The following is a 23,542-nucleotide window of genomic DNA, read 5'->3' as shown; positions in this document are numbered from 1 at the left end:
AGCCTGCTGCTTCAGCTTCCTTACAACATTGTATTTGGAAGACTCTTCTTCTTTTGGCTCTCACCTCAGTGAACTTCAGGCTCTTGTGGTTGTTTTTTTTTTTTCTTAGTTTTCAGCAGAGACAGGGTGTCTGTTTGTACTATCCCTTATTTTATGCCCAGGATGGTCAGTGAGTTGCCTCTTAACCAGTCTAGTCATTTGCCTTCCTTTTTTTCTTCTCAGAAGTCAGCCAGTAAGAAGGTTCTTCACACCTTGGATTTGCTTAGACAGCTCATATATTATTGGGATAACTGTAAAATTCCCCAAAGCAGGCAGAAGACAGCTCGATATGCAGCTAAATCCAAAAACTTGATGAACAGCAAGTAATCGTACCAAAAAACTTTATTACAGAGAAAGAAAGTTAGTGCTTTCACGGTAATACCATACCGCTTCTTCAGACAAACATGAATGGTGACAGAATAACTTATATGCGAATGGCATCATTTCAAACAGCTTAACAGCCAATAAAACAAACATTCATGCAGCCACATTCTCAGCTTAAATATAAAGTAAATATTTTCTAGCATAAAATCTAATAAAAAATAATAATAAAAACATTAGCACAAATAGATAAAACATGAAAGATATTCATAAATAAGTAAACAAACAACAATAAACACCCTACAGCCGTTTATTTCTTAATACAAGCTTAATGGGGACATGATCATTCAACCCCATAGCTAGGTGTGCCCCCAACTTCAAGATCCACTCTAACTCGACCACCTCGGTATGAGTCACTATATCACCACCTTGCAGACCTGGGCTGATGACACATAATACCTGGAAGACAAAGTTGTGTTCAGGGCCAGTAGACAAAACATGTTTTGCTAAGGCACTAAGAAGTGGTATGGTATTACCATGAAAGCGCTAACTTTCTTTCTCTGTAATAAAGTTTTTTGGTACAATTACTTGGTTCATCAAGTTTTTGGATTTAGCTCCATATCAAACTGTCTTCTGCATGCTTTGGGGAATTTTACAGTTTTACATTTTATATAGTTTTTTCGTTTGGTTGCTGCAGTTGGGTTTGTTTTTGTTGGTTATACAGTTTGCGGCTATGGCGGAAAACGCTTCAGAATTGGGAAATCTGACTGTAATGAACAGACTGCATAATTTTTTGAATATTCATCAAAATCCTCTGTGCATGGAGGATTTGCGACTGGACACTGATCAGAATGCTTTGTGTACCATGAACAATAAGGCTTGTGAGGTGAGAAAAAATCTTGAGAATAATTTATACAAGTTTAAAAGGTTACAATGCCAACGATTCCACCTTGAGGCTTGTTTGGAACATCATGTTATTCCCAGAGGCCTACGTGTCTTGAACATGCCGACCTATGGGAACACCTATCCAGACCTTTTGGCCAGTTGGCAGAAGATCAATTTGTATACAGGTTGTGCCCATTTGAAACTTTTGATCGAGCACTTCTCACCTGTTGAGGCTGAATTAGCCAAACAGATTAGAGAAGAGCAGTGTGAGCTGACACAATGTTTGGGACTGGATGCTTCAGATATTTTTCTTAATGACATCATAGAAAAAGTGAATGCATATGAATGACGTCTCCTAAATGTGAAGAAGAAAAGCTGGTTCAGGACATCACTGATTTTCATAACCAGCATGTCTTTCCATGGCCTAGAACACAGCATACTGTTAATCGTACTGATAATAGAGATTCTTCTGTTCCTACTGAGGGGGCAAAGAAACGGATTTTGGCATCATCCACTTCAGTTTCAGCCCCTGTGCAGGGAGCTGTTGTTGAGCCCTCTGATGACCATGAACATGGGTGGGAATTTATGCACTGAAGTGACTTCACTGGAGTCTCATAACTCAGTGTATTCCACACCAATGATTGGACTGTCCTGGTGTTACTATAAGTACTGAACCAGCTACTCACAATGACTTGTGTCCAGTGGTTAGAAGGAAGATACTGCCCCACAGTCTCAGCTGGATTTTCTGATTCTGCCCCTCCCTATTCGTACGGGGAGGAAATACTCTTTTGACAACGAAACACAGAAAGGACAGAAATGCAAAGAACCCCCTTCTGTCCAACAGAACCGCTCCTTGAAAAAGATGTGGGGGTTGGGAGCCACAACTTAGTTTGGAATATTTCCAGACATGTTTTAACACAGCATGAATTGTCAGTATTGTCGAAAGAGTTATCGTTTATACCCGCAGCTAAAGTGGATTTTGTTGACTGTATGATTAATTTACGTTTGTTTGCAAGTAATTTGTCTTTACGTATGTTTTTTGATGATGGACCTAATATTTCTGAGAGGCAGGATACTGAATTTAAAGTTTTTAGGAAACCTAGTGTTTTTACACCAGCACTTAATGTCTTCCTCACAGTTTGTGAGAAGGAAATATATCAAGTCATTGATAGAATACAGATGACAAGTTGTAATAATCTAACTAGATTTGAACAACAAGCTTTGAATGATTTGATTAAGAATGAAAATATAGCCATCCGCCCGGCAGACGAAGCCAGCTGTGTAGTGATATTAGATTCTGGATATTATTATGATATGATGAATCAGATGCTGTCTGATATTAATACATATATTAATGTGGGAGCTGATATTGTGAGTGTGATGAAGAATAGAATAGATAATTGTTTACTTGAATGCTTTAATCTAGGTTTACTTACCACGGAACTATTTGATTATTTTATTACTGAATTTCCTGTTGTTCCTCGGATTCATGGCTTACCCAAGATCCACAAACACCCTACACTCCCACAGTTTAGACCGATTGTAGCTGGGAGTGGTTGGTTGGCTCAGGCTATGTCCATTTATTTGGACAAACAACTTTGAATAGCTCTTGATATGAGTGAAGTTGTATTGAAAGATACTGAAAACTTTTTGAGAGATTTATATAATGTGACCAGTGAGGGGGATGTGTCGGATATTCAATTTTTAGTGACGATAGACGTTGTATCCTTGTTTACATGCATTCCTAACCAGGAAGGCATTAGTATGGTCAGGGCAGTTTTGGCTAGGAGTAATAAATTTGACATGAAGCATATTGACTTCTTGTGCATGCTTCTAGAGCTGGTCCTTGAACAATAATATATTTATGTTTCAGGATAAATGTTAGTGGCAATAATCTGGCATGGCAATGGGGACCAGCTACGCTAATTATTACACCAATTTGGTGATGTCAGAATGGGAATTCCATCATGTATTGGGACAACACAGAGGTCATATTGCCATATATAGACATTGTGTTGATTCATAGGTTCATAGATTAGTACTAGGCTAACTGCCCTTGCGAGCCATTTTAAGCCTAACCAATTATCCCCTGTGAGATTCAAACCCTGTACCTTGTGTTTGTAAGGCAAATACCTTAACCATTAGGCCACCCTGATGACATGTTTATTGGTTGGAAAGGCAACAAGCAAAAGTTTGACATTTTCTTTATTCTTTAAATAATAGTAGTATTTTTTTTTAAATTTACCCTCACTTGTTCCCAAGTCACTGTTGACTTTTTGGATGTGAACATCCGGCTGGAGAATGGCAAAATGCTGACCAGGATGCATAGGAAGGACTGTTATAGACCATCATATCTCCACAGGCAGATTATGCATCCACAACATATATTTGGGAACATTGTGAGAGGTCATGCCTTTAGGATCTCGAGGTTGTCATGTACTACTTCTGACTTTGAAGGAAGTTTGTCAGATTTGAAGAAAGAGTTTGCCATCAGGGGTTATACCCAAGTTGAAGTTGATCAAGCTTGTGCCAGAATAACCAACGAGCATGAGAGTAGAGCATGGTCGTATTTTTCTGCTCTATATAGGCAATCAATTAGATCACCTCGTAGGTATTGTTGTCCTCCCATTGTTTTGAAATTTTCCCATGGTGTAAATATGGTGAAAGATATAGTTACCAGGAACTGACATGTTTTACAGACTAATAGCAGATGTTCAGATATATTAGCAGATGGCCCTAGATTTGTATATAAGAACCACAGTAATTTAAGGCAACAGTTATGTTTTCCTAGACATGTTATGTCTGGATCCCAAGTTTTGATGGGTACATCTAAATGTCATAAATGCAATTTTTGTCAGTTTATAGATGAGTCTAGGTTCTTTAGGCACCCTGTCACAGGCTACTTGTGGAAGTTGAGGGCATCTGCTGATTGCTCCACCAGGAATGTGGTTTACTTAGGACATTGTCAGTGCTGTTATAAATTCTACATTGGTAAGACAAACAGGAGCTTAAAAGAAGGAATTAGGGACCATGTGTATTGCATGAAGAAGCAATATGATTTTAGTGCCTTAGCGAAACTTGTTTTGTCTACTGGCCCTGAACACAACTTTGTCTTCCAGGTATTGTGTGTGTTCAGCTCAGGTCTGCGAGATGGTGATATAGTGACTCGTACTGAGGTGGGCGAGTTAGAGTGGATCTTGAGGTTGGGGGCACACCTAGCTATGGGGTTGAATGATCATGTCCCTATTAAGCCTGTATTAAGGAATAAATGGCTGTAGGGTGTTTATTGTTGTTTGTTTACTTATTTATGAATATCTTTCATGTTTTATCTATTTGTGCTAATGTTTTTATTATTATTTTTTATTTTTTTATTAGATTTTATGCTAGTAAATATTATCTACTTTATATGCCTTTAAGCTGAGAATGTGGCTGCATGAATGTTTGTTTTATTGGCTGTTAAGCTGTTTGAGATGATGTAATTTGCATATAAGTATTTCTGTCACCATTCATGTTTGTCTGAAGAAGCGGTATGGTATTACCGTGAAATCACTATCTTTCTCTATAATAAAGTTTTTTGGTACGATTACTTGCTGGTTCATCAAGTTTTTGGATTTAGCTGCATATTGAGCTGTCTTCTGCCTGCTCTGGGGAATTTTAGAGTTTCGTTTGGTTGCTGCAGTTGGGTTTGTTTTTGTTATTATTGGGATAAAACGAAAGTTATTTACAAATCAGAACATCTTTTTGTTTCCTTTTATCCCAGGTCTTTGGGTTTATGTTTCTAATCAAACCTTCTCTTCCTGGATTTCTAAAGCCATTTAATTTTGTTATTCTTTTATTTATTTATTTTACATTTGTTTACCGGGAAAGTCCGACTGGACACAGTTCCTTTTTCAGCGGAGGCCTGGGGAGAAAATCTCAAAGGAATGCACGTATAGTAAAAATACAGCATACAGTTGTAAAAGATGCAGAAGTAAAAGTACAGAAAGGGAATTACTAAGAACAAACTAATTACAATAAGTGATCTACGTAAAACTTTGACCTTTGTTCTGATAAGATCTTTACATTTATAAGAAACTAATCCCACGAATCGTACGAGCATGATCTGGTAACTCTAAATAAAAGTAAAAATAAAAAACAAAATACCGCACTTCCGCAGTAAAACGGCACTTTAATGTAGTAAAAACAATAAACAGACACCACCGACTAAGCGCTTTTGCCTTCTTTATCTAGGCATCAGCAGAGTCTGATAGGCAGTCACTCAGTGCAAGTTTAAATAGGAAGCAGGTGAAAAACATCATTTCCTGATTGTTTGAAACACTCCTTATTGCCTATAAATTGTGCAAAATAGGTAAAGCATGTATATACACAAAAATACAAATAAAGTAATGATAAAAAACTTAAAAAATGACACTTATTGCATCAGCCCAACATTGAAATCTGAAAAGTAAATAAATAGATACCAAGTAAAAACTCTAAATGCGAATACTAAAAAGTTTTTTATATGTCTAAAATGTAGATACATGCCACTGCATCATTCTAAGGGAGCCACCATGATTCAAATACATATTGCTCTTTGTTTCAAAATGCAAGAAATTGAAATATTGTCATGAATACCTGGCTTGACCCTGGCATTGAGTCTTAGTTGCCACTTTGTTACCTTAACCTGCAACTCGAGGTCTGCATCACCCCTTCTTGCATTTATCACAATTCTATCTATAACAAAAAATATAAATATTTTGAAGTTAGCACACTCCCTGCTGTGCATATATAAAGCGCTGCTCTCCTTACCAACCCCAATGTCTCTATTGTGCTCAATAATCCTGTTATGTAATTTTCTGATAGTCTTGCCCATGTAAAATGCAGGACATGAAACACACGTGGCAATATAAACAACACATTTCGTGTTGCAGTTGCAATGGCCAGGGCACTGTAAATTTCTACCATATGACTCAATTTGAACATATGACCCATCATTGATGAATCTACAGCTAATGCAAACTCCACATTTGTATATTCTAGATACGTATCTATATTTAATTTGTCTGCATCTTTCTCTAGAATTTCTTTGATGTTCTTTCCTCTGTTGTAGACAATTTTGGGTTCCATCCCTAGTTTGTTCTGTAAATCATCATCAAAAAGTTCTCCCCATATTTTGTTCATGCTAAATTTCAGTTGTAGGGCATCCTGATTAAATGGCACTATCATGACATCTTTACTAAAATTATCATGTTGATTATTTACTGCAGTGCTCTGTTCTCCTTTCAAAATGGGGCCAAACCTAGTAGCACGATTCTTGACTACCTGTTTCTTAACCGACAAAAGGAATTTGATGGTGTAACTCCTCTCTCTAAACATTCCTATAAGGGTGAACATTTCATCCATAAATTTCTCATCTTTATTGACTAGTGTTGACAGTCTGACCATCTGCCCCTTTACTACAGTCTTGCGTTGATACTCAGGATGATAACTTTCAAAGTGTAGCAACATATTAGCATAGGTCTTTTTTCTAAAAATGCTGAAGGAAAATTCCCTGGTGTCCATGTCCTTTGTTAACAAAATATCCAAAAAAATCTATTTCATTAAAGTGGACCCTGTAGGTAAACTTTGGAAAATGTGTAGTGCCATTAAGATATTCCATAAATTCCAACACTTCTTCCGTGTGTGCCTGTCCATAAAATCAGTATGTCATCCATAAACCTGTAACAGGTTAGGATCTTGGACATATAGGGAGAAGAAAATACATTTCTCCTTTCCCATTCCGCTAAAACAAGATTTGCAAAAACCAAGTCACATTTAGCACCCATCGCTACTCTTGATTTTTGCCTAAAATATTCTCCCTCAAAACACAGGAAGTTGTTTTTAAGCACTACCTCCAGCAAATCAGCTAATAAATTGACTCTTGTTTGATCTAAATGGCCACTCCATGTCAAGCACTCTGCAAAGTATATTAGACCAATCTCATGAGGGATTACAGTGAACAGGTTCACCACATCTGTAGCCACAAGTAAGTAATCTTGATTTAACTCCACTGTTCTTAACTGTTCAAGGCAGTGCCACAAGTCTCTTAAAATATATGGATTGCCCTGTACCGCCACCTGCGAGTAGTAATCTACAAATGCAGCAAGGGGTTAAATTTTAGAGCCATGGTCTGCAGCAATTAGTTTAAATGGGGGGAGGGGTATTATTGATTTTTGTGTATCTTGAGTATTCCAAAAATCACAGAGATTTTTGGACCCTCAACCCTCAGATACTCAAATTCTTCTATTGTTAGTGTATCCTGACTCACGGCATCTAATAACACCATAGCAGTCTTTGTATGGGCCCTTCTTCCTTTTCTTTTGGATTCACATGTTATTTCTTGTCACTAGGGACATTCTGTACTTCCTGGGGCTTTTTCAGTTCTGAATGTGTGCGTCTGTATGTCACCTTTATGCCCTACTCCTTGCGTGAGAAGTGTACATGTGTGGCATACTGCACCTGTGCTAAAAGGCTTTGGTATACTGACCAGATGTTGGGCTGTCCTTCACAGGAGATCTCCTCAGTCATGAATACTGCAACAGTGAAGAGAGGGACATCTTCTGTTATGGTAAGATTTGTACAAAACTGTATTTTACTGTTCAGTGCTAGGAACCTAAATATAAAAAAACCCACACTCCCTCCAAGTCCTCTTCACACTGGAGAATATAGACATTTGTGCAGTTACCAAGGCATGGTTTAAAGTGGCAGAGAGCACCCTGACAGTGCAAGGTATCATTGCCTTCCACACTTTTAGACCAGTAGCTGCACAGACAAGGGCTAATGTTGGAAGTGTCTCAGTGTGCATTAATAACAAGTTTACCTCTAGGGTGGTCAAACAGGATGATGCGCAGGTCACCATAGATAAGATTCTGTATCATATCCTTGCCAGCCATAGGTCACCCTCCATGTCCCAAGAAGTTCACAGTGTATACTTGGACCTACTGGAGACACTTAATTTTTCAATTTAACACTCTACTTATAGGAGACTTTAATAATTCCTCTATAGACTGGGAATCCTACATGGCTTCAAATCTACAGACACAAAGATTCCTGGACTTCATAAATACAAACACCCTTCATCAAATAGTGAATAGGCCCACTAGAGGCACCAACATACTGAACCTTGTGCTTATAAAGATAGGAGAATGCCCCCCCACGTCTCGTCTCGTCCTCCCTTGTAAGGCCCGACCATAAAGCTGTCTCCTTTGAAATCAAAATCAACTCTGTAATCCCATTAAAACCAATAACAGGAACTACTCTAAGGCAAATTACCTTTTATTAAGTGATGGTTTGTCAAAATTCAGTGCCCCTTCAAACCCTGACAACACAGCAGCCTATGGTGAATTGCTCTCAGAAACTCTATTCAGCTAGTTAATGGCGACACAGAGCCTGCTGTACCTAGTAAGTCTAGGACTAACCCCATAAAGAAACTGCCCTGGTGGCATCCCAAATTAAACAGGATATACAAGGAAAACAATTATGGCAAATATCAAGATAGGTAATTCCCATAAAGATAAAATCTCTCTCATCAAACTAAACAGGCAACTAAGAGGTCTAATTAGGTCAAGCAAAACCAGCTTTGAGGTTAAGATATCCTCCCATGTGAAGGATAACCATAAAGATTTCTTCAGCTATGTCAGAAGCCTCAAGGTCAGCACACAGCAGTGTACTGAAGTAGTGGTTAATGTTGCCATATTCACCGAACCTGGTGATATAACCTATTAGCAGACAAATTCAGTTCCAATTTTTACCCCTCCAAAAATACCCTCAAACGTAACCCCTCCAACTGTAGCTAGGCAGAATGTACTGGCTGTACTCGCTAAAGCCAAGAACATGGCCCCAGTGGGCCCCGATAAAATCCCAGGATGCCTCATGAACAGTCTAAAATATGACTTATCAGGATCCTTGGAGTAATAATTTAACTATAGTCTTAAAACAGGCTGTGTGCCATGTGAATGGAGGACTGCAGTGGTCATCCCCTTCATAAGGTTGGACCTTCAACAGTTCCTGGAAACTACAGACCCATTAGTCTGACTAATCTTATTTGCAAAACTATGGAAAGAATTATCATGGAGATTCTCAACAAGGATGTAGGAGACCTCTGGACACTTGATCCATCACAGATTGGTGTTGTCAGATGAAGGTAATGCTTACTGAATCTGGTGGACTTTTTTGAAAAGGTCTCTAAGGCAGTGGGTGAGGGGAAAGATGGTATGTATTGCCTACTTAGATCTAGCTAAAGTATGTGATATAATACCCTACTTGGGCATTGTGAGCAAACTTACAGACTGGGTATAAACCCTTTATAACATGCTAGATAGATAGCTGGCTCACTGATTGGAGCTAGGAGGGTAGAATTGGTGAGGCCACCTCCACAAAGAAGCCGGTCATCAATGGAGTACCCTAGGTCTCTGTGCTAGCCCCATTCCTCTTTGGCGTCTACTTCTGGGATGTCAAAGGCCTGTTGGTAACCAAGTTGATAGATGACTGCAAACTGGTAGCAGATTTTGAATCCCCCAAAGACATGAACACCCTTCAGGATTGTCTAACACAGACAAACGATTGGTGCCAAAGCCATGGCTTAAAACTAAGTACCTAGAATTGCATTATAGTACCTTTTGAGAAGTTGGCCACCCCAGATAACTGGGTCATCAATAAAACACTCCTAAAAGTTGAGTCAGTAGTTAGGGATCTGGGAATTCATGTAGAAGATAGTAGACTAGCCTTCGACCAACACACGTACAAGGTAGTAAGAAAATCCTTCTATGTTGCTCAATTTATAAGCAAGGACATGGAATCTAGATTCAGAGACTTAATCATACCACTGTATTTGTCCCTCATAAGACCCCTCTTAATCAATGGCCCCTTCACTATGTACCTGACCAGACACATGAAGCAACTGAAATGTCCACAAAGGCTCCTTTAAAAAAGAATACAGGGAATAAACACAGTGTCCTATGCTGATTGTCTCAAAGCCCAGTTTCCCTACTCGGTATCATAGTGACTTCTGAGAGGTGATCTTTGCCTTGCATACAAGGCATGCCTAGACCCTGTTTTGATGAACCTTTTGCACACTCACAAAATAAACAGTGTCAGAACTACTAGATCAAAAGACCTAAATTTTGCTTGTGATGTAAATAGGACATGTTCATAGGTTCATAGGTTCATACTAGGCTATCTGCCCGAGGGCATTTATAAGCCTAGCCCATTGTTTTGTGGCTTACGCCACCCCTTTAGTATGGGGAACTATACCCATTATTTTGCTGTGCCTCTGTCGAGCAGTGACACTGAGGTAATTCCTGGGGTATATCTGCGATCTCCCATCCATTGGTCAAGATTTCTCTTGAACAAGGCCAGCGAGGTGCTCTGCCTCACATGTACCGGGATTTTGTTCCACAGCATAGGGAGTCTTTGGGTGATGAGTCTATCCCTCCAGCACGTCCTATTAATAGCCGTGTCGAGGTTCAAGTCTCCCGCCCTTGTGGCTCTGATGGATCTAGATTTTTTGAGGTGAAGCATATTCATCAAATCTGGGTTTGACATGGCCTTGTATGTTAGGCAAAGGTCACCTCTGAGCACTGAATAGAGCTGGAGTTCTTTCAGTCGGGCAGCATAGGACAGATTTTTGAGACCCTTTATCCTTTTGGTGAGGAACTTTTGTGGCCTCTCCAGCTGCTGCAAGTGTTGGGTCAGATACATTCCGAATGGGGCATTGTACTCAATCATTGGTCTGATGAGTGATGAGTAAAGGGAGACTATGACCTCCCTTGATCTAGATGAGAATCCCTTCATGATAAGGTGGGCAATGTAGAAGGACTTCCTAACTACTTTAGCTACATGGGTGTCGAATGACAGACTACTATCAACCTGGGTCCCCAGGTCCCTGATAACTTCTTCTGTGCTCAGTGGATTGCCACCTATTTGGTAGCTAGGGGTAACCTTGTTTTCCCGAAGGGTATGACTATGCATTTTTGGCATTTAACTTTAGGCGTGGCTCTGGCACCAGTTATCCGCTTCTGTGAGACCCTTCTGAAGGATATCTGTGTCAGATGTGTTTTCTACTATGGCCAGTTTGCAGTCATCTGCAAACTTTGTCAGCCATAACCCTCCTGTGTTTGCTTGTACTTGGAAAAGTAGTTGCCAAACAAGAGTGGGCCCAGGACTGAGCCCTGTGGGACACCACTTGTGACAGGCTTTGAGTCTGACATGGCGCCAGCAACTCTGACCCTGTGGGTTCTGTCACTCAGCCAGTTTGCAACCCATCTTGTGATGTATGGGTTAACATTTAAGCTGATGAGTTTTTCAATGATACCCGAGTGGGGTATTGTATCAAGGCCTTAGCCAGATCGAGGTAGGCTGTATGGACTGCCTTTCCCTCATCAATGGCTTTGGTGACTGTTTCAAAAAGTCAACCAAGTTTAAAAGGCATGATCTGCCTTTGACAAAGCCAAACTGGGTTGGATCCAAAGTCTGCAAATTCCTATGTCTTTATTTATGAGGTCCATTATGATCCTCTCCATGGCTTTGCAGATAAGGCTTGTCAAGCTAATGGGCGGTAATTTCCAGGGTCTGGGGAGGCCCCGCTTTTGGGAGGGGGGACCACAGTTGCAGTGCGCCACTCCCTGGGTACGTATCCAGAGGTAAGACTTTGATTAAACAGCTGTCCTAGCTGCGGGTTTAATTCCTCATTGAGTTCGTGGAGCACACAGCCGGGGACACCATCGGGTCCCATGGATGCTGTGTTTTTTGCTTTGGAGAGAGCAGTTCTCACTTGGGCACTGGAGATGTTTGGGGGGCTGCACTCATTTGGTATAGATATCTCTCCTTTTGGGGGGGAGGGGGGGGAGAAGTTTGCACTGAACCTGTCAGCCAGTATGTTGAAGAGTTATGTTTCTCAGAAAATTCACATGTTCTGAAACAGCTCCCCATGTATGTAAAGCAGAGTTCTTTCCTATCACTATTTAAGTGCAACTTGGAACAATGGATGGGTAAATGGAAATTCACCCTTGTCTGGCACCTATGTCCGTGATGGACAGAGGCAGTCAGTAAATCACCCCTATATAGTTCAAATTTGTGAGTCACATTTGGGTTGTACAGCTAGGTTTATGAGGGCCTTAGTGGTTGTTAGCCTATAAACCTAACTCTTTAAGAGATGTATCATCCCGTACTTGTAGATCCCTGTCTTATTATACATCTTAATTATACACAATGATGCCATCCGTCCTGTGTTGTTGTTAAATATCCCATTCAGTACTACAAAGAATTCTTTCAGTATCATATTGTGCTTAAGTAATGGCGTTGTTTCTTAACCAGTAGCATTTTATACAGTGAGTCTAACCTTCCCATCTGGTCGAGTAGAATGTCCTTTCATGTGAAGGGACAAGAAGTAAATAAACTGACTTGCACCTTGCTGCTTTCATATATATATCTCAAAGTCCAGAACTGCTTGGCTGCCCAGTTATATAGGCAATTTTAGCAGGTCCCAAGAACATCTGGGTTTGGGTACTACCGATATGAAGTCTGAGACTGTCTTCTTTATTTCCAGCATAATGTTTTGCTGTGGTGAAAGGGAAGCCCTTATCGTGCTGATTAAAGTCCAATTGAAGAACCATCCCCATCTCTGAATATATTGCTTTATTTCCCCTTTATAGCCACTGAGTCCTGCACTGTGCTTGTGAACTTAAGTCCTCAATAGACTATAGCCTCTGTCAGATTAAAAAAAAAGATACCAAAGGACTCATGCAAGGGTGTGTAATTTATTCTCACTAACTATGTCTTAGCTGGATAAATCTTATAGCCTCATATCCTTCAAAAGACACATATGATCAAAAATATTCTGTGGAGATCTCTCTTTGGGTGTACAAGATAAAAGCAATGGATCAGGATCTGTTCTGGATCTTTTGTATTTGCGAAATCTTCCAGTAACATTTTGTAAAAGAGTGTTTTGTTCTGGTAGTTGTATGATTCTATTTTTTATGCCATGAAACATCAGTCAGCTTTTTATGTTCTGTTTTATTAACTGCATTATATGTTTAGAGTTTTCAATTCCCTCCTGTTGTCATTATTATTTCCTTTTATGAATAGGAGGAAAAGCATGAAAATAGTTGCCTTCAGAAAGAAATGGCTTCAATAGAGCAGGCAGCACATGACAATCATGAAAGGGCCAAACGGCTTATGAAGGAACTCGATCAGATGAGAGTGGAATATTTTGAACTCAAAAAGCAGGTAAAGAATACACAGGATGGCTTTTATTTGCATATTTTAATAATTAAAATGCTGAGATTGCTTTTAATTTAATGTTAGTTTAATTTTCTTTTTCTTTTAAATTCAGCCAGAGTATTCCTTAATAATCTGTTGTTTCAACACAAACAGTACTCTTTTTAACTTCTTTCTGTATCAGGAATTTAATGTGATGAGCCAGTGCTGTGATACAGATGAGGAATAAAGTCCTAACTATGTCCCAGGTAAAATTAACAGTCTGAACATTTGAAGCATTGGCAAGTAAAGATGAGAGTGCCTATCCCAGGGAAGAGGGGCATTCATCTCGGAGCTTCTTGAATGGAATACCCCTCAGAAGTTTCCAGGATGAGCATGGGGGGGCAGGAACAAGAGGGCGGGTTATGTGAAAACAAGCCTTCCCCTTGCAGAAGGAATTGCTGGCAAGAACCGGCCCCAGCCTGAAAATTGGTGGTAGTCCAGGGGATGAAATGAGGGGCTGAGAGACCTGACAGTGGACATTAGCATTGAAGTAGAAGTCCAGAAGGTGTGAATTAAGGGGGGACAAAAAAACTCAGTGTGACAGAAAATGTCACTAAAATCACTTTTTCAGTCTACAGGGCAAAGTCTGGTTACCTTCTTGGTGTTTGGTACTCATCACATTTTGAGCACTGTGGCATTTAGCTAGCAGAACAGCACATCTTCCCTACGTTCCTCTGATGTACTGCTTGTAATTGAGCAGTATCATTCCCCATCTCCAGCACCACTGACGTATACATGTTCTGTTATTAAACTCAGCACAACACATGAGATACTTCTGGCAGCTCTTGCCCTCAAGGTCTGTTATCCCTGCCTCCTTACTTTTTGTTAGGTGCCTTAGTTAAGTGAGATCTACTTTGGTGCAAGGATTTGTGATAACTATTTATGAAGGATCAAGCTCAGCATCTTAGCTTGTTGGGAGTATTGGTGTGTGCGTGTGTGTGTCTGTGTGTCTGCGTGTCTGTGTGTCTGCGTGTCTGTGTGTGTGTGTGTGTGTGTGTGTGTGTGTATTGTAAAGACATGGTATCCTGTTCCTTGGCTGGCTCCTCCACAGCTCCTGTATCGTTTTCAGTGACTACCTGTATTGAGCACTTATTTACAAGCAACAGCGGTAAAGGATAACTCTTTGAAGATTCCTTTTCCGAATCTGTAAATCTAAAATGTTTCTGTAAAACCAGATGAAATTATTTTTGATTTATTCTGTTAGAAGATGCCACCAGTGACTTACTTTCTTGAATGCTAATTCTTTTCGCCCTTCACTACAAAGATCTGAAGTACTCAGTCTGCCAATAGTTTCCCTCAAAGTCAGACACATTGTCTGAACAAAATCATGTACAGTTTTATGTTTATTCCTACCTTTCTTCACCGGTAATATTTTTTTTATTCATTTACCAGAATTCATGTCCAGTATTGGATTCATTTTACAGATAAAATCTTGGAATTATTACTGGTCAGTCTTTCTACTTTATTTGGAGTTGCCACCTGTCACTGGCTAAACAGTACCTGTTTGGACAGTTGCAGCCTATAAAAAAACTTTAACAGTGGCAAGGATACTGAAATTTTAGAACAAAAACTGTTCCTGAATTTCCTCTAATAGTTGCATAAAACAATTATTTTGTATATGAAACACTTTAATATGGTAAAAAAACAACATAACTCAAGATGTGATGTTGTCTTATCTTGCCTTCATTCTTACTAGCTTGGTTCGGATCTGATCCTCAGATCCGACTCGGCCTCATACACAAGCTCAAAGTCATCCACTAGCTTGTGGCTAAACCCTGTCCCATCATGCACTAGGAGAGCTCCCCAGGTCTTGTTTGCCACTAAACAAGATCAGGTGCTCTTCTTACTGGCTCTGGCTAAGTAGACTTTTCTTCTTTATATTTGGAAGAAATTGTTTGATCTAAAGTTGTCTTCATTTGGTCTTCAACCTGTGGATTCTCAGATCCATCTCAGATCCGACTCGACCGCATATCCAGCATCTGATCTGAGCTCAAAGCACCTCCCCTTACCCATAATGCTCCTGTTTCCTTCCTCCCTTTAGATCTTATTTGCCGCACTTCATGTCTGCTGTAAAAGTAGTGGTAAGTGCTTGTTTTTGGTAAAAATCTTCCCTTTTCTTCTCTGTTCTGCTATTTCTCTGCTTTCTACCTCCCCTCGCGCTTTTCTGTTGGTTTAAAAAAAAAAAAAAAATATAGATATATATATATATATATATATATATATATATATATATATATACACACACACACACACACACACACACACATATATATATATATATATATATATATATATATATATATATATATATATATATATATATATATATATACATACACACACACACACACACACACACACACACACATATATATATATATATATATATATATATATATATATACACACACACATATATATATATATATATATATATATATATATATATATATTTATTTCCCTTCTAACTTTCCTCTGTTTGCATGGACTGTGTGACTGAGTGTGTGCTGGGCCTTAGGTTGGGACAATGTCCAAAGCTCCCAAACCCGGCTTCAGAAAATGTACAGAGTGTGGCCATAAGCTCTCCCCAGCCGATGGCCACACTGTGTGTGTCGTTTGTCTTGTGATAGCCCATCTTCAGACCTCATGTTCCATCTGTGCCAGGTTTAATCCCCGGGCACTCATGGACAGGAAGAACAAACTTATTTTGAAGGAGCTTCTTCCCGCTTCATCCTCCGGGACTCAAGACCCTGCCGTCCCAGCTTCTGCACATGCCTCCTTCTCGGCTTCTGGAACTCAAAGTCCCGCTAAGAGGAACGGGGATGGAGACAAATCTTACAAGAGGGATAGGCCAAAGAAGCGATCCCCAGATCGCACAGCTTCGGCTGGCCCACCAGCTAAAGTTAGGTTGGCTCTGAGGCCAGAATCTCCCCAGTTCCATTCCCCTCAATTCTTTCCAGAGCCAGAGGAGCTCTGAACCCGGTCGCCGGCTCAGGCTTCTCCTCACCACCATTCCACGCCGGTGTCGGTCACCTCTTCCTCCCATTCCACCCATAGCCTTAGCGAAGCGGAGATGGCTAGGATGATCCAGAAGTTCATCAGCACCCAGATACAGATAGGAGTCTTGTCTGCCCACTCTTTCTCCGGAGTGGGAGCATGCAGCCCTTTTTCACCCCCATTACTCCTTCTCCGATCTGATCTCTGGTTTCATTGCCCTTGGATCTGAGGACAGTCACTGTCTAGGGGCCGGTGTAGATGGTATCTTGACACCAGTCATGACCTTGAGCAGGTCTGATCCGACTAGCTCTGATCCGACAGACTCTCGGAGCCATAGCCTCAGTGTCAGATCCCAGGGGCTGGTGTCGGGTCTGAGTTTGTTGGAGTCTGGCTCCCCCATCAGGTCAGGGGGTGACGGCTCCTCCTATTGTCCTTTCTCAGGATGTCCATTCCCTTCGGCTTTTGACATGGTGGAGAGGGTTCTCTCGATTTCTTCAAGACCCTTGACTGTCTTGTCTTTGGATTCCGCCCCAGATCCCTTTGTTTATGGCATGGATCTGGCCATTCTGTGATCTCAGGGACAGGCTGCCACCTCTTTGCCTCAGGATGCTCCCTCTTGGGAGCAGCAAGATGTTGGCAAGTCCTCCCCAAACATCCCCACTGAGGAGGTCCCTCGCAAACGTACGTGCAAAAGGAGGCACTTAGACTCCCCACCAGAGTCTCTTACCGAAGACACCAATTTGATGGAAGGGGAAGGTTGGAAGGTTCACCCTAGTCACCCCCTGAGGATGTCTCCTTTGGAGACATCATGGAACTCCTTCGCCAGCGCGTGGGGTGGTCTGCCCAAAAATCTATCTCTGCTGAATCGGTGCTCCTGGAGGCATTTGGCGCAGGACCCTCTACTTCCTGTGTGTCCACTCCCTCAGATCCCTTCGGAGATCTCATTACATCTCGGGCATGGAAGGAACTGGACATGGTGGAGCTCCTTTCTATATGCCGGAACAAAGTTTTGAGCCCCCGATCAGACAGATCATACTGGAATAAGGGATCCCCGGTTGATGCCATGGTGGTGGCGACTGCCACTAGGAAGGAGCTTGCTCAGGAGAGTTCCACAGTCCACCTTCTTGACTGAGAGTCAGGGACGATGGACCATTTTGGGAAGCAGGTATACGTTTCAGTGACCTTCTCTGCATGGGCGCTGAATTACATGGCACATGTGATTCGGCTGCAGGGAGATCTGGTGAGAGAGATCGCTGAGTCGTCCCTGGGTCCATGTCAGTAGAGGATAAGAAGGTGTTTTCCACTTGTATGGCCACCCTAAATTTAGTTGCAAATACCTGTATGTGTCTCCTCTCCCATGTGACTGAGGGAGCCACTAGAGCCGCCAGGACAGGCATTGACATCAGGCGGCATGCCTTTTGCTGGCTTCGTCAGTTTTCGGAACCCTTTACGGTGTCATTTACCAATGCCCTGTACAACGGTTCCTCTCTTTTTGTGAAGTCAGTATGTGACACATTATTTCAGAGTGAGAAGGATGGGAAGACTCTGTCTGTCATCGGGATCTGCTTTTCGGCCCCTCAGTGATCCTTATCTAGGAATCAGTGAGGGACAAAGAAGATGTGGTTCTGGAAATCTCATAGTTTTCCCTGGTACACAAAGGACTCACCTTCCCCCAGGAGCAGAGGGAGATTTGATAAATGCCGCCCTAGAGGTGGTGGGGAGGGGGCGAGGAATTATGGGTCTCAAGAGCCTTTCTCTGACAGACCCGCCCAGCAACCCTGAAGGGGTACCCAGCTGCTCGTCTCTGGAGGCAGTCAGGGGCCATCTCTTGCTATACCTAACGAAGTGGGAGTCCATCACAAAAGATCGTTGGGTATTGCAAATTATATCCAGAGGCCCTTCAGTCTCCTTTCTAGAGCCAGCTCCACCACCCAAGCACTTTCTGGACATCCCACCCATGCACGGGGAGGATGCAGCACTGGAAATCACAAAGCTGCTACGAAAGGGAGTCATCCAACTCATCCCCCTAGACCACTCCGGATCAGGCATTTATTCCAGGTTCTTTTTGGTGCCAAAGAAAACAGGGGATGTAAGACCCATTTTGGATCTCTCCACCTTGAACCTGTCAGTGGCCAAGATGAACTTCCGGATGGTCACCCTTCAGTCTGTCCTGCCCTTCCTGCAGGAGAATGATTGGATGTGGTCGATCGACCTCCAGGATGCATGCTATCACATTAAAATGCACAGGTGCTCTCGGAGGTTTCTCCACTTCCAGCTAGGAGCCAATCATTACCACTTCAGATCACTCCCCTTTGGTCTCACCACAGCCCCCATGGTGTTTACCAAAGTGATGTCAGTAGCAGTGGCTCACCTGAGATTCCAGGGCATACAGGTATTCCTCTACCTGGACGATAGGCTCCTCGCTGCCCCTTCCAGGCATCAACTTTGTCAAGCGAGGGATTCCTTTCTTCTCTTAGCCCAGAGGTTAGACATTACCATCAATCTCAGCAATCATCTCTGGTCCTAGTCTAAATGTTAGACTTCATTGGGGCACATTTAGACACGATTCAAACCAAAGATCTGAAGTAGTTACTTCATTTGTTTTGCAACCTGTGGGTATCAGATCCGACCTCGGATCTGAGCCAGCAGCTTCACAAGCTAAAAGATCCGAGCTCCTAGCTCCTCCCCCTACCCATAATCCCCTGCTGCTTACTGTATTACCTCAGATCGAGTTTGCCGCGGCTGAAGACAGCTACTTGTGAAGAGCTCCTTAAGCTTGGTGAGGTCGTTTCAGCTTTTTCTCCATGAGAACATTTCTTTAAGTTAAATTTAAGCTTGTTAGTGTTAATTTTCCTTTAGAAATAGAGTGTTAACCCCCTTTCTGTAGTTTTCTTGTGGTCGTTAGCGTTTTTCTTCCCCTCCCCCTTAGTGTTTGGGTGTGTGTGTGTTTTGTGTAATGGCGGAAGGGCCCAAAGCCATTTTTTCCAAGTGCACTGAGTGTGACAATAAGTTTTCCCCAGCTGATGGCCACACTCAGTGTGTCTTGTGCCTTCGGGTGGCCCACTTATCAATGGCTTGCCAAATTTGTGCAGCCTTTAATCCTCGGGCATTTAGGGACAGGAAGAACAAGCTGATCCTGGCAGGCCTACTTCCCCAGGATTCTTCTTCTTCTTCCTCCCCTTCGAAGGCTCAGGCTACTATCGTAGCCCCGTGCCTTCAGTTCCCCCCACTGTGCCTGGGACTCAAACTCCCTCTGCTGTGCAGAGTTCGGGGGACTCTAGTGCTTCTTTCTCCAAGGAAAAAAGGCACAAGGAGAAAGATAAGCACAGGTCTCACAAAAGGTGGGCTGAGGCTCACCCCTCAGCCCCCCCCTTCGAAAGTTACTAGTTCTCCCTTGAAGGTCCCCGGATCCTCCCCCTCTCGGCTCCATTCGCCTCGTTTCGTGCCGGAGGAGTACCGGTCTCCTTCAACGTCATCGAGGCGGCCCTCCCGGCCCACCTCGACGACTTCTTCTAGGTCAACCAGGAGCCTTACCGATGCGGACATGGATCAGATGATGCGTCGATTCCTGCAGACCCAAATGCAGATGGGGGTGCTCTTGCCTCCCCCCCCTCAGGGGGGGGAGCACAGCCCCTCTCTTTGCTCCGATCACTCCTTCTCCGACCCGGTTTAGGGTTTTGGAGTCATCAGATCTGGGCCCTTTTGTAGCCGGGGTTTCGTCGGCGCCGATAGCTCCTGTATCTTTGACGCCGACCTTGCCTTTGAGCGTGTCGGATCCTAGCTCTCGGGGCCGAGCATCAGATCCGTGGGGACTGGTGTATTTCTGGCGCGGTGTAGGTTGGAGCACACCTCTCTCTCGGTTCCGACTGCTTCGGCTCCGACTCCGATCCCTGCTTCGGAGCCGAGGAGACTACTTTCGGAGCTTGGGGAAGTTGGATTTCCCAGTGCATAATCCACGGGCATACGTCCTCAGGTAAACCAGTTCCTACAGGAATCACGCTCACTCAACCCGATCCATTGCTACATCAGCAGCTTTCTGGTCCAGGGTTCCTCTGGACGACATATGTTCAGCAGCTACTTGGTCCACTTCTCATACGTTCATCTCCCATTATAAATTGGATATGATTTCATGGAGTAGAGCTTGCTTTGGCTCCGCAGTGCTTCAGAATATCCTTCCGTAAGGCCACCCAGGGTTACTTTCTATAGGTAGCTGGGGACTCTGTCCCACAGGTTGCAGAACAAATGAAGTAACTACTTCAGATAAAGAAGTTATGTACTCACCATAACGTTCCCCGGTACTTCATTTGTCTGCAACCAACCCCCCCTCCATATCCCCTAACCGCATTGGGATAACTGGCCATCTGCAAAATGTCTTTTTCATGAGATGAAGCAGGGCTTGATCCTCTGTCGAGGGTGTGAATTGTTTAGGACTGAGCAAACTCGATCTGAGGTAATACAGTAGGCAGCAGGGGATTATGGGTAGGGGGAGGAGCTAGGAGCTCGGATCTTTTAGCTTGTGAAACTGCTGGCTTGGATCCGAGGTCAGATCCGATACACACAGGTTGCAGGCAAATGAAGTACCTACTCAGATGGAACGTTATGGTGAGTACATAACTTCTTTTTTTTCTTACTCCGAACAAGATACGCACTCTGAAACTACATGTTCTTTGCATTCTTCAAACTCAGTTCCCAACAGCGGAGGTAGTGTTAAGGGCATTGGGGTCCATGGCGGCCACGATCAGTCTCTTACCCTTGGCTCGCTTTCACATGTGGATCCTTCAGTGTACCCTTGCAGTACAATGGTCCTTGTTGGATCTTCCATTGACTCACCCTGCTCGAATCTCTTGAGTGTGTGGGGACTGCCTTCTGTGGTGGATTCATTCCTCGGACCTTGTTCAGGGTCATCCCTTTCTTCTGCCTTTCCCCATGGCCACAGTTACTACAAAAGTCTCCCAGCGGTGAGGGGGGGACACTGCTCGGAAAGGACAGTTCAAGGTACATGGTCCCCCTACAAGACCAGATTGTATATCAACGTCCTGGAGATGAGGGTGGTTGTTCTACCATTGCAGGCTCTCCATGCCCATCTTCCCTCAGGAAAGATTGCTATCCAGACGGACAGTATGTTGGTGGTCTGGTACATCAACAAGCAGGGGGGAACCAGATCTTATCCCCTGTGTCGCGAGGCCATGAGAGTATGGGAGTGGGCAATCTCTACCAGACATTTTCTGGTGGCAATGCACATCCTGGGGAGATCCAACATTCTAGCGGACAAGCTCAGCAGATCTATTCTGATGTCTTTTGAGTGGTCTCTGAATCCTTCAGTAGAGGAAACACAAGTGGGGTTAGCGTTGCTGCGATCTCTTCACTTCTCCTTCCAATGCAAAATGCAGCGAGTTCTTTGTTCTGAACCCCTCTCTGGTTGAAGCCCCCAAAGATGCTCTGACTCATTCTTGGCCTCCCGATCTTCTGTATGCTTATCCTCCTCTTCCCTTAATACCAAAATTCCTTCAGAAAGCTCGCAGACTGGGGAACCTAGTAATCCTCATTGCCCCATTCTGGCCTCGCCAAGTATGGCTTCCCTCTCTGTGGTCTCCTCTGGTGGCTCCACCATGGACGTTGGATCCATTCCGGATCTCATCTCTCATCCCTCAGGGATTCCTCATCCAGACCTGGACAGTCTAAAGCTCACTGCTTGGCTGCTCCAGTTCCCATGATAGTCAGGACTCCCGGCTTATCCTCTCCTGTCAAAAGAATCCTGGTGGCGGCCCATAAGTCTTCCACCAGAAAGGTATACTCCAGCAAATGGAGACATTTTTTGATCTGGGCTTTGCAGCATGCACTAGATCCTTTAACTGCCCCTGTTTCCATGGTGCTGGAATTTTTGACTGGACTCTTTCAACAAGGTGCCAGTTTTCCACAGTCAAAGTTCAGCTTGCTGCAATTTCTAATTATCATGTGGGCGATAATATGGTTTCCTTAGCATCTTCAAAGCTTTACAAGGCCTTCCTCAAAGGTACCTTTCTTCTTCAACCCCCGGTGAAGGACCCTCCACCACCGTGGCATCTTACATTAGTACTACAGACCTTAGTTTCACCCCCCTCCCTTTGAATTTGCAGCTTTGGTGGATCTGCAGTTTCTGTCCTGGAAGACTGAGTTCTTGGTTGCCATTACTTCTGCTAGGAGAGTTTTGGAACTTCAAGCTTTGTCAGTCAAAGCGCTTTATATAATTTTTCATAAGGACAGGGTGTCCTTGCACACTAATTCATCTTTTCTTCCTAAAGTAGCTTCAGAGGCCAACATTAATCAGGTGATCAATCTCTGTCTCCTTTCTAAATTTTCAAAATAAGGGAGAATACAAATTGCATTTATTGGATGTGCACAAACAGTTATGTTTCTACTTGCACAGGACAAAAAGCTTTCATAAAGCTGACCAACTTTTCATTTCTTACTCCAAACCAGTTGTAGGAAAACCAGTATCTAAAGTTACTATTGCCCATTGGCTCTCCCAGTGTATGATTTTGTCAGGGGTATTTTCCCGCCAAGTGAAAGCACATTCTACCAGATCTGTGGCCACTTCAGCAGCCTTTTGGTCCAGAGTTTCATTAGATGACATTTGTTCCAAGGCTACTTGGTCCTCGTCTCATACCTTCATCTCACATTATAAATTGGACATTGTATCTGGGAACAGGTCATCCTTTAGCTCCACTGTGCTCCAGAATATCCTTCCATGAGGGCCTCCCAGGTGTTTAGTAGCTGGGGACTCTGTCCCACAGGTTGAAGACCAAATGAAGACAACAACTTCAGATAAAGAAGTTATGTACTCACCATGACGTTCCATCTGAGTTGTTGTTCTTCATTTGTCTTCAACCATCCCTCTCTCCTTCCCCCAACTTGTGTGAACTATTTGTTGCTCCTACAACATAAGGGTGCCTCATATCCTTATCCTTGTTTCTGGTTTCTGGTAGGGACACGGTTCTGTTGGGTTGGGTTGGGTGAGAGTACTAGATTGGGCAGCAAACTTGAT

General features: G+C 42.9%; 1 protein-coding gene across 1 annotated transcript in view; it reads left to right on the top strand.

Annotated features, from left to right (window-relative positions):
* Nucleotides 1-23,542, top strand: part of CNTRL (centriolin) — a 4,034,091-nt gene that overhangs the window by 3,541,541 nt on the left and 469,008 nt on the right. The window contains 1 exon segment of the mRNA XM_044058259.1: nucleotides 13,348-13,488. Within this exon segment, the coding sequence (XP_043914194.1) occupies nucleotides 13,348-13,488 (141 nt within the window).

Source organism: Protopterus annectens, chromosome 16.part0 (assembly GCF_019279795.1).
Source record: "Protopterus annectens isolate FY-2018-M chromosome 16.part0, PAN1.0, whole genome shotgun sequence".
NCBI lineage: Eukaryota > Metazoa > Chordata > Ceratodontiformes > Protopteridae > Protopterus > Protopterus annectens.
The sequence above is the reverse complement of the archived record's forward strand: the minus strand, read 5'-3'. Positions and strand labels throughout refer to the sequence as shown.